At 42.3% G+C, this 11612-nt stretch overlaps 1 protein-coding gene across 1 annotated transcript; it reads right to left on the reverse strand.

The window, feature by feature from the left end:
• Nucleotides 1-387: 387 nt before the first annotated feature.
• On the reverse strand, nt 388-7296 carry LOC139991672 (uncharacterized). The gene is made up of 6 exons (XM_072011935.1): nt 7075-7296; nt 4380-4543; nt 4073-4308; nt 2777-3064; nt 1037-2689; nt 388-699 (listed from the first exon to the last, which is right to left on the reverse strand). Exons 1-6 carry the CDS (start codon nt 7294-7296, stop codon nt 395-397), a joined length of 2868 nt encoding a protein of 955 aa, XP_071868036.1. The 3' UTR covers nt 388-394.
• Between the last annotated feature and the right edge of the window lie 4316 nt (nt 7297-11612).

The following is an 11612-nucleotide window of genomic DNA, read 5'->3' on the forward strand; positions in this document are numbered from 1 at the left end:
GTTATTAAATACTTTTAGCTTGTATCTCTTTGTATTTATAAAAATACAACAAATATATTATACAAAAAAAAAAAAAAAATATCTGTGAAATATTCAAGGAAGTGGCAAAGATTTACATATATTTGTTATTAAAATCGTATAGAGAAAGTGCAGTTTGCTATATAAAACTTCTGACAACATATTCAATTTAAAAAGTGTTCCTCCGTGAACATGAAAAGTTCGATTTACTATATTCTTCTGCTGAGATCTTCGTGTTTAATTGCTGCGACGTATTCGTCAAAACACGCATTCACCTTAACTCATAGCCTAACCTGGTGACATCGAATCGATGATTTGAGTGGATTATTGGAAATCTGTCGAAACTTTACTACATAAGATTTTAGCAGTTTTGTCGTTAGTTTTTCGATGGGGAAGTGCACGCGTGATTACCAGGTCCCGCGTCGAATTCGATGGCGCTCTTGTCTTGATAATTGTTTTTACTTCGCTGTTGCTCGCTTGTCGGTGACAACGACTCGTGATCCTGCTGCTCGAGGTCGCTATCGTAATCGTAGTATTCGATTACACTTGGATTACGTCTTTTTCTCTGACGAGGTTTTTTCTTTTTGTCGATTTTCTCTTTAATCAACAGATTCACTTTATCTTTCTTTTTGTCGCTGTACGCGGCTCGTTCTTTCCTTCGCGGTGCTGCATCGCTTTTTTCTGAAAATAATCCATAAACGTTTAATTCCTGTTTTTCTTCTTCTGGTATCAATTTCCTTTTCGTTTAAACAGCGTTTACGTTAGATACTTCTCGGTCGACCGAGTCGATCTACGTTCAATCATTTGGCTCGTTACAGGAGGTTGTGTAAATATTACGGAAAAATCGTAATTAAATTAACGTACGTGTTATTTTGTCGTACAAATAAATGTTAAAGAAGTTTGTAGTTTATCAACTTTTTCAAACTTTCTTTGAAATTTGACAATTATAGAAACTAAGCGAAAAAATAAATATACGTGACGACAAAAGTACGAAACAAAAGCTCGACAACAGTTTTACCTGCGGCAGCCTGATGTTGATTTTCCTCTTCCTCTTTGTCGCTGTAATTCGCATCGGTATCTTCGACATCGTCGTTAGAGTACTCCATATATTGCAATATTCTTCTCTGACCATATTTATCATTCATTATCCTATCATCTATTCCATTGGTCATTATGAATATTTCTCTATATTTCTTATTTCTTCCTTCTTTATTCTCTCCGTTCGGCTCTGCCTCCTTATTAGATCCCTGAACGGAGTCTCCCTTCTCTTTATTATCGTTAAACCGCCCCTCTGCGTTCGTAAATTTATCCTTTCCGCCTAGGTCATTACATTTCTCAGCTGCACCGTGATCGACGTTCATAGCCATCTGATTACGAGCTGCCTCTCCGAACCAGTTTCGAGTTCCTTCTTCATTGACGCCGCTTTGTTCCGATCCTTTGTCGAGGTCTGCAGAGTTCTCAAGTCGTTTCTCATCCACGTTCCTTTCTTTCATCGTGTTCGTAGACGCGGGCGTGTCTTCGTATGGCACTTCCTTAAGTTTATTCTTCTGAAAATCAAGCACCACGCTACCAAACGGAACTTCGTCGTTTCTCGGCTCTGCATCTCGTTTATTCGCACCTTCGACAGGCTTATCGACCTGTGACTTGTGTAACTTTATGTTGTAAAGCATCGAAACCGATTTTCCAGGTTTCTCTTCGTTCTCCACGATCGTCTTCTTCTTCACGTCAACTATATTCAACACAAACGGCGATTGACCACCGTTCGGTAATTTTTTATCGCCATCCGCGTTACTGAACTCGATCAGATTCTTGTTTTCTGACTTGACCAGGATATTAATATTTCCTGAATCTTTGGCAGACCTCTTCACCTGCGGAGACAATTCTTCGTGCTCGTCGTCGGTTTCTTCGACTTCTTTTGTGCGTTCGTTGTTTTCGCGCAAATGCCTCTGAGGTTCAAAGACTTTGATCACCTGTTCTCCCTTGCTCGAGCCGACATTTTCTTGATTCGAGGTTTCGGTAGACGAAGCAGCCTGCAGTTCATTCGTCGTGGATTCGAAGGTTTGCAAAGAATTTCCCTCGGGACTTTCACCCTTTTCTTTGTTCCTCATCAACTTGTTTTCCATCGCGTTCTGATTTTCCCGCGATAGATCCGATTGTTCGCAATTTCCGCCTGTTTCCGTGTTTTTACTCTCACCCGTGGCCGCCTTTGAGACGTCGGAAGCCGCGGTATCTGCCGGATTATTCGTTAATTCGCTCTCACGTTCGAAAGCGTTCCTTGCTTGCAAATCATTCGACAAAGATTCTATTTTAACGGAAGCATCCGCGACGCCGCAGCCAGATGTCTTTGATATTTTTATGGAATTTTTCTCATCAGCTGCCGACTTGTTTCCATCCTGAGCTTCGTTTAAATGACGTTTCTCATCTGACGGCGTTCCTTTGCTACGTCTTTTACGGTCATGAAGCTCTTTTAGCGTGTCCTGTTCAAGGTACGGGTCCCCAAACCCCGCTCTATGAAAGAGTTTCGGGTTACCATCGTCGTTATTAACTCCAGTCCTCTTCGTTCTCCACACTTTCAGATGAGCATTCTTCTCATCAAGATCCTCGGTGCTTGGCTCACGCTTTTTTAAATTCAACCTTTCTGCTCCTAGACTTTCCCACCAGCCGAAGTTTCCTGAAAGGATGCAACATTTTAAGCTAACTTTCTTTCTACCTGCTTCTCAAGCACGTGTTTATTAAATTAAAACGTTTTTTTTTATACTTTCGTCGTCGTTTTCACTTTTTTCGTAGTTGTTTCTTCCACCAGCAGTTCGCTTCTTCTGTTCCTGCTTGTTACTCTGCTTTTCTTTAATACTCCAAGTATCCGAATTTTTGGAATTCTCGCGCCGTTTTTTCTCAGTCTCGTTCAGGCTTTTTTTTAGTTCTAATATCGTTTCTCTGAGAGATTCCAGCGACGTCGCCTCGTCCTTCTTCGTTTCGGCTCGTTGATTTCTCACGATCAACGCGCTACCCGCTTTCGTGTTTGCTTCTTTGTCACCGTCCAAAGAATCTATTTAATTTTTTATCGTTTCAGTTGTTCAAAGTCAAAATCGATAGTAGGTCATCCTGAAAATTGTCGTAGCTACTGCCGTGTTTTATTTTAATCAGTCAGCTATTTTTCACTCGTCACGAGGAAATGACAATGTTTTGTACTATGACGAGCCCTGTCAGTAATAAAATTAAAAAAATAAAACTAGTATACTGATCGCTTACTTTTTGCTACACATTTTAGGTACACACTTTCCAAAGAGGTCGCAACTTAGTTACAACTGAACGTTACACATTTTCGTTTAAAACAGTGACTGGTTGATTTTTAGCCGGCGAGCAAATTTTAAACAAAAACATTAAAACTCAACATTCAAATTCACATTCGCGTTCTCTCAGCTTGAACGTCTTAAACCCGTGGAACCTTCCAGGATAACCAAATACATCGAAATTAGATCGTACTAAGTTTATTTCTTTGACTGGCGTCGTAATCGTGGATCCATCGATCCTCAAATTTATCCTTTTCGTTTCCGGAGTTTTTGTACGAGTTCAGCCAGTCGCTCAGAGAACAAAGATCCTTCGTCTTGGACCATTTTTTCCGAATCTGATCGTCTATCGTTCCTTTGTCATAGGCGGGAGAAAGATGAACCTCTTTTTTTTTCTTTCTACAAGAATCGCGCAGATGCTTTTAATACAGGACCGATCATACTTACGAGGAAATCCCGGTGACTGATACACGCCGATTTTGATGTAACTTGGCGCAAATGTTCATCTATTACTTTAAGGGAGAGATCAACCCTTTTATCCGGCCTATTTAAGCCGGTTCTTCTATGCAAACGCTTATAAATCGACAAAAGATATCGGAAGTAGTTGAAATAAAAATTGCGCTGCGTCTCGAGGCCTATGAGTCTGCGAGAAAATTTCGTCGAAGAAATCAGCTTTTTACGAAAATTGCGTAAGAAAGTGATATTTTCAAAAAATTGTTCATTCGGATTTGTAACTTTCAAGACATGGCATGATTTTTATCATTCACCGGGTTCTCCTTGTTGGAATATTTGAATAACGGAAATACGATACCCCTTTTCATACGCATCGACGTCATCGAGATCGACGTTCCTCTTGAACGTCATGTCATTACCAAAACGCAATCTCTGGGAAAGTTCTAGAGGATTTTCATCTCTGTACGTATTTCTATTCAACTGGCGTGTAGTTTCGTAGTTCTCGCTGAAGCCTCTTTTCTCGCGTAATTTATTAACATTTTGACTGTTCCTTCGCAGATGTTTAATTCAGTATTCGCGAGGTATTAAATATCGGTTAGTGATTTTCATTAGTTAACTCACTTCTCCCAATCCTTCTCGCGATTAACATCACGCAGTGCTTGATCTATCCACTTTAAATCGGTTTGAGCCTTCAGAACATCTTGTAGGAACTTATTTAATGCTGGACTGTTCTCGTCTATGGATTTAGCCGAATCTTCGTCTCGCTGACCATCGCTAGATTTCGCCTGCGAGATCAATTATAGTAACTGGAAAAGTCTGCATGAGAGTAGACTAGGATCGATTCTTATTTTCTATTCCATTAACATACCGCAGTATCGAAGCGTCAACAGAAATTTATTACAAGATACTGTTCCTATTTTCGACTATTTACCAATGTTTTCCAAAACATGCAATACAAAATTGAGAAAAAACCGTATACGGTAAAACCTACGCATGCCGAACTCCACTATAAGTGAACTACAGGTTTTGCGATAGCAAGCGAGAAAAAGAAAGAAGAATTGTCGATAAAAAGAGGAAAAGCAAATAAACTTGAAAAAGAATGATAATGCATGAACGTAGGCGTGAGCTTGTTGAATTGGCCCCGTGTTCCTAGCAGTATTTCTATCATACCATTATCCCGACTATACCACCGTTAAGAGCTAGTGCGTTAAGCTTTATTTAACGTCGACGAAAGCGACGTTCTACGTTCTACCCGCTGTGGTCTCTCGTGGTGGCGTGTCTTGTCGCTGACAATTCTCCTCCTATAATAATACCGGGTGCGCTTTCCGTTACGCATCGTACGACTCTCGTCCTTTTGCCAGCGCGTGCGAGACGCAGCCAAGACAATGGGATTCTACGTGGAGAAACGTGCGCGGGGCCGCGGATACGGGCACGGTGTTATTAAAAATTCACTCCCTCTAGCGGCTGAAGTGGCCTCTGGCAATCTGCATCTCATTCCCGGCGGGCCCTTGTGCCAGCCAGCCATCAGGTGGCTGCCAGCACGCGGAAAAAGGGGTGGAAAGCTCGGCCGTGGAAACGCTAGGGGTTTGCCGTCACCCTGTGCTGTCCTACCAGAGCCGGAGTTGGCCCTTTTCGTACAGCGCTACGACCGTCGCCTCGACACCGAACAAAAAAGTCTTACACCCAATTACGCGCGGCATTTAACTAAATAAACACTCGCCATCTTCCTCTTTCAGTTCCCTCCGCGACCGAGCTCGACATCTGCGGCTGCTATGCTCAACCTCTGTCCGTTTTTTCCACTCTTCGTTTCTCACCATGTTTTTCTCTTTTTCTCGTTACTCCTATGTTCCGGCGGACTTTAATGAAGTCCCGTTTTAATATACTTTGCCCTACGCCTTCGTTTTTTTTTTTTTTTCTTTCTTCTTTTCTTTCTTTTGTCAGAAACGACTGTTTGCCCGTGGAACGTCGCAGAAATTTCGTTGTTGTTCTCGTTCGCTGAAATCCTCTCCGGTATCTTTAATCATTCTCGTCGCGGTCTCCAAATGAAACAGGATACTTCCCTATGATCACTTGTTGAACGTTATGGAGGTCCCTCCCTTCCATTTGCAACCTACCGGGATTACGCGTTTCTGTTATCGGTTTCGTCCCGTGCAACTGAGCTTTAACGTTCGGCCGCGATTGCTTGAAAATTGTTGAAACTCCTGGACGATGGATTTCGATATAGATAGATATTTCACTTCCATTGCTTTCTTAGTTGCACGCGAGTCTCTCGGAAATTAGACTGGTCAATGTCGTTTTCTATCCATTTCTCAATCTCATTGGTCGAGCAGGTGTGTAGGGCTATTGATATTCAATTTAAAAAGAAAAGAAACAGGTGATTCGTTCTTGTATATGATTGAATGTTAATTGAATTTTGTTCCATTCGAACTAAATGGATCATACGTAATTCGATAAAATAATGTAAAACGAAAAATTATTTCCTCGTAAAACGAAAGAAACTTTTGGAACACCCCGAATACATTAAAGACTAACAGTGTCCGTATAGTATACAAGATAATTATTCTGAACAAATTTTACCATTGAATTGTAAAATATTAACGTATAGCCAACTCGGACAACTTGTTCTTAATTTACCTCTCATTTCGAGCCACAAAATCCAGCTTCGATTTTACCGAAACATTTAGGTCGCGGCGTTGTATTTTAACGAAAGTTTAGGCCAGCGTGTCTCCTCTCCTGAAAGACGTACTAACGATATCTAGATCGTTTGCCGAGCGGTGTTCCTCTCGCAAGCTCTCCATCAATCGCGTTCCGTGGAGGGCGGCAGAGGAGCCAAAAGTACGGCGAGCATAATCAATCACGAGACGTTTTCGGCCTGGATACGCGGGCTGGAGGGCTGTAGACAGTTCGCATAGTTCCGAAACGGAAACGGTAATATCGCTGGCCCGGGGCGACCACCCCTTTGTCATTTTGTCATCCGGCGTAAGGACGAATCGGCCATGGAGGGAACAGGAGAGACAGAGCAGAGACGCGAGAAGACAAAGCAAGACGGCCAGTGTGTTTTCCACGAAAAGAAATTAATGCTTGAGATATTAAAACGCGTCCGAAAGGAAACGCCTGTCGTCCAGAGTTTGCCACGTCGACCGCGTTCTGCTATGCTATCAGCAGACACTCGTCCTTTCGGTTATCCATCGCTGGACACGGATCTTTCCTTTTGCTCTTTAAGAATCTATCCCTGTTGTCTCCATCAGCAGGTGGAGATCGCACCACGAATTTACTCACTTAGTCGCTCCACCGGAGAACCAGTCGATTCACTTACCTTCGAATCCTTGTTCTCGTCGTCGACAATGGAAATTTTCGATTCCTCCATGTTCTTCGACAATCCTGGGTTCGATCTCCTCACGTACGTGTTTCCGTGTTCGTTCTTTTGAGATTCGGCTGATACGTGGATCGGCAAGATGACGGCCAAGATAACGTAAATTAAGAGCGACGGTCGACGACGATTATCCAGCGGGCAAACCGCGAACACGATCGTCCTCATTGTTCTACCTGCGATTAGATGTACAGTAGAATTTCGTTCGCGTTAAAAGTCACACGCGTCTCATTGCAATGTTAATTTCTCAAAATGTTTCTTATGAAACGTATAAAATAGTGTACGTAGAAATCTTCCACGATGAACGTTCAAACGCTTTCGCAAGCCACTCTAACAAAGTATGAGATATCCAAAGTATAATAATCGTAATTAACCGCGATAATTAACAGAGAGTTAACAGTTTTGTCTCGCTTCCAGCTTGGATTCTATCGTAGTTTGTTCTCGTTTCGCGGATATAATTCAATTTCGTTAGAATCGGCCGGCCGACGCTTAACGAATTCGTGCACGCGTACGACAGACTGGAAGTGCATAACGGCCTATTAAGAGCCGATCCGAGAAAGTCATTAATTCCACGGTGCACATAACTTTGCTGTCACAATTTGCATTTCGGCCGTTCTTTCTTTAGGCACACGGGGGAAATTAAAAACGTCGGATCGTAAAGCCTCGAAAAGAAGTAAAATATCACCGGTCCCGCGCTGGCTGAATCGTAATCAACCGACTTTTCGCTTAAGAGAAAAACGCCAGTTCGTTGCGTTCGACTTTTCGGCTGGCGGTTGAAAAGCTCGTGGGAAAGCTTTGGAAAGCAGGACAGAGGTTCGATAAGGGAAACGTAGAGGAAGGTTTCGGGGTGTATCGTTTGGCCAGAACGCTTGCTTTCAATCCTGGAATTAATATCCAACAGGGTCGCAGTTAATTTTACAAGGGTAATTTCCAGAGAGTCTGACGGAAAGTCGTTGCCATTTGAGTTGGGTGGTTACTAAATTAACGTTGTATGGAGGCTGGCCGAGGTACGTGCGAGGAAAGGCCGGCCACGCCGCAAAATGTGAGACAAGACAAAGGAAAATAGGGCAAGTAATTTGAAACGAACCAAGCTATTTCACAGCGAAGAGGGCCGTGCAGTTATTCGGACCAGAAGATTTTCAATGGGAATAATTCTGGCGATGATTCCTCCCCATTTTGCATCGCTGAATTTCACCACCGGACTGGATATCGCCAATCTGTCGCTTTCAATATTCGAATCGCGAAACCTCTCTCTTTAATATTTCCGCTATGACATTAGCCATTCATTGCGTTTCATCTTCCGCGGACTAAATTGACAACTTTTGTCAATTACGTTTTACGAAATTAAAAACGAAAATTCCTTTGACCTTACGGCTACGTTTTCATAAATCGTAGATTCCAACGGATGACAAAACTACATATCGTAAATGTAGGTAGAATATTTCTTATTTTTTTCGTTGTTACATTAACGATATCTCGTGATAAACTAGTCTGACCATTGTACGTAATGTTGAAGATTCTTACATCTCAAACTCGATTGAAATCCTGAAATCGCTCGTTGACGATGTTTCGTGTTTCACGAAATTCTCGTCTCGTTTGTCGACGATAATTCTATGTTAAGAAAAGGGTTAAAAAATCTCCGTAGGACGAGTGTAAACCGTAACGATCGATTTAAACGTTTCGATGACGCGGTTCGTAGTCTCTTGGGGCTAATTACAGGAAGAGATTCGGTGGCTTCGTCCCCCTGTTATCAGCGCGAAAACAGGGAGCACGGTGAATTTCCTACCGATGAAAACGCAAAGAATGAAGAGTTAAGCGATCGTTTCTTTCTCGGCCGATCGTTCGAACGAGAATAAAGAGGGAGTCGGAACCGTAAAAGATTTTTGTTCGGTTCGAGGAAAGCTACTCTCTTTACTGTCTCCCTTTCTCTCGATTTTCTCCCGTTCCACGTCCACACGTTCCTTCCACCCTTTTTTGCTCAGACAAAAGTTTTGCATGCCGCGAGCAAGTAAGCAAGCGGGCAAGTCGCAGGATCGAGAAAGGGCCGGATATTTTTGTCGTTTCAACGAAAAAAAAAAATCGCAAATAAAAGAGCGAAGGCACCAAAAAGAAAAAGAAAAAAAAACGAAAAAGAAAGAAGCTGCAAAGGGAGGTGTACCAGGGGGTTGTACAGCGGATAGAGAAGGGATGCTATCCGACATAATGTACCGCGTAAGAGCCATTAGGTTATTAAAAACAGTGCTGGCTAAACACGAGTAACAAACCGGCTGGTGGCCACCGAGGGATGCGACAAAGGCGAAAAATTAGCCTTGATAACTTGCCGTTTCGATGCAAAGCAAAGAAGAAGCTACGGTTTGGTCGACTCTCTGATTCGTAGGCGAGTAGAAAAGATCAGCAGAATCAGAGAACAAGGAGTAATCTCGACTACCTTGGCCGTACGTTCATGGCGAGAATTGATTCTCCCGTAAAATGCTTTCGCTTTCATTTCGCCAGGTTTGTTAGTCATTCGCAATCTCTCTCTCTCTCTCTCTTTCTCTCTCTCTGTCTCTATTTGCCAAGATCTCGTTTACGAGTCGCCAGGTTTAAGGAGTTGTTTCGAGTTGCGACTATTAATTTCGGCTCACGAATGTTACGCGTCTTAATTAGAAAACGAAATTTTCTAATTGTATTGGTAGAGCGAGAACGTCGGATTGTAGTCGGAGAGGTAGAGATAGTGGAAGATTTGCCGATAACGATACGATTACCTGGTGCTGCTTTTATCGTTAGGATCTTCGAACGAGCAACCTCGTTCCGAAATACGTAGAAACGCGTACGTCATCGGTGATAATGTTGGCGGGATCGATTTACGTCACGATGTGCCAGACAAATCATGTACGTTGACGTTTCGCATAACAAATTCCAGTTGCACGCCGACTGTTTCGCCTCGAGCAATCGATACTTCGTTTCTATCGTACTTCGATTCTTGCGCTCGCTGTTCCTCGATTTATCAATGCGCGAAAGCGTGTCAACGTTAACGCCATAGCTCATAAATAGATGGCGGATATTTATGCGATACTTTTGTGAAGATAATTGAAAAATAGAATGGAACCTTGATGGAGAATCGTTTTCCCTACTAAATTTTATAACGTGCATCATACTTTGCATACCTTTTATGAGTTTTCACCGTTGAAACTAGCAAGTATTGCTTTTGAACATTGGTTTATTATTATTAATGGATGATTTTTAGTAACAGCGAAGGTAAATCTTTGCAAGAACGTTGCCGGCTTGCAATTTATTCCAGTGGCGAGAAATACGTTGAAGCGTGCTGCGCGCTCACGATCCAGCGAATAATGACTGGTTGAAATTCAGTTTATTTCAGCATATGGACGTAAACGAAACTTCTTACGAGTTAGAATGGGAAGAACGAGAAGCAAGCGAGATGGTAGCGAACGAAGTTAGTTGAGAATTTCGTTACGAGGCTCACAGCCCTCGCGAGCAAATATTCAAACCCAAGGCGCCTACTATAAACGCATAAAATAGCGTATAAGTCTCTATATTAGTTTCCCCGTACGCCATAGATGAACGAGTATATAACGAAATGTACACATTTTAAGCAATTTCATGGAGGTCGTATTTAACGCTTGGACTTAACCAAATCGTTCCGAACACGTTCCACCGATTTTCTTTCATACGACTATTCTCATCTCTCGAGTCATACGAAAGTATTTGACCAATTGCAGAAACTTTTCGTAAACGCATTTATCGATATGACCACGACGCTTGTATCTCGTTACGGTGCTAATGAAATCTCAACGTATCTCTTGTATCAGGTTGTCCGAAAAGTTTCTTTCGTTTTACGAGGAAATAATAGACGCACGACGGTTTCTGTTTTATATTATTTTTATATCGTTTTGTTCTGTTGAGATAAACACCGCGACATTTGCATAAATTTGCGAAAGAAAGACACTTTTCGACAGACGACCTAATATCAGACGTACGATATATTCACGAGAATTTTCTATAGTTACAAACACATTAAAGAATTACTGTAAATTCCATCACACGTAGGAACGTATAAAATCGATTCGCAAGATTGCATTATTATCGCATGATTGTCTTTGGAAAGGTTAGTGATCGGGACATTTAGCGTTTCATCAAGCCGTTCGAACTCATTTCTGCGCTTCGTTTCCGAACAAACGGGCATCGTACCGGTATTTTTGAGGAAGAAAAGTCAGAATGATGATGCCGAGCGGAATGATCACGCGATCTCTCTCCCTCTCACCGGTCCCGTCTTTTCCGCTCTGATTGATTGCGTATACACGCGTGGCGGCTCGCTTTTGCTCAGGTTAACGCAAATGCAAAGGGAACAAACAAACGGGGAATACAAATCTAGAGTGAAATGAACAATGCCTGGGAGAGTTACTGCCTCCTAATTGAAACCAACCCCCGGTACACCCTTCGTTTCCTCTTTCCCATTCCCTTTCTCTCTTTCGCCCGGATACACG

The sequence above is a fragment of the Bombus fervidus genome, chromosome 10 (assembly GCF_041682495.2).
Source record: "Bombus fervidus isolate BK054 chromosome 10, iyBomFerv1, whole genome shotgun sequence".
Classification (NCBI taxonomy): Eukaryota; Metazoa; Arthropoda; class Insecta; order Hymenoptera; family Apidae; genus Bombus; species Bombus fervidus.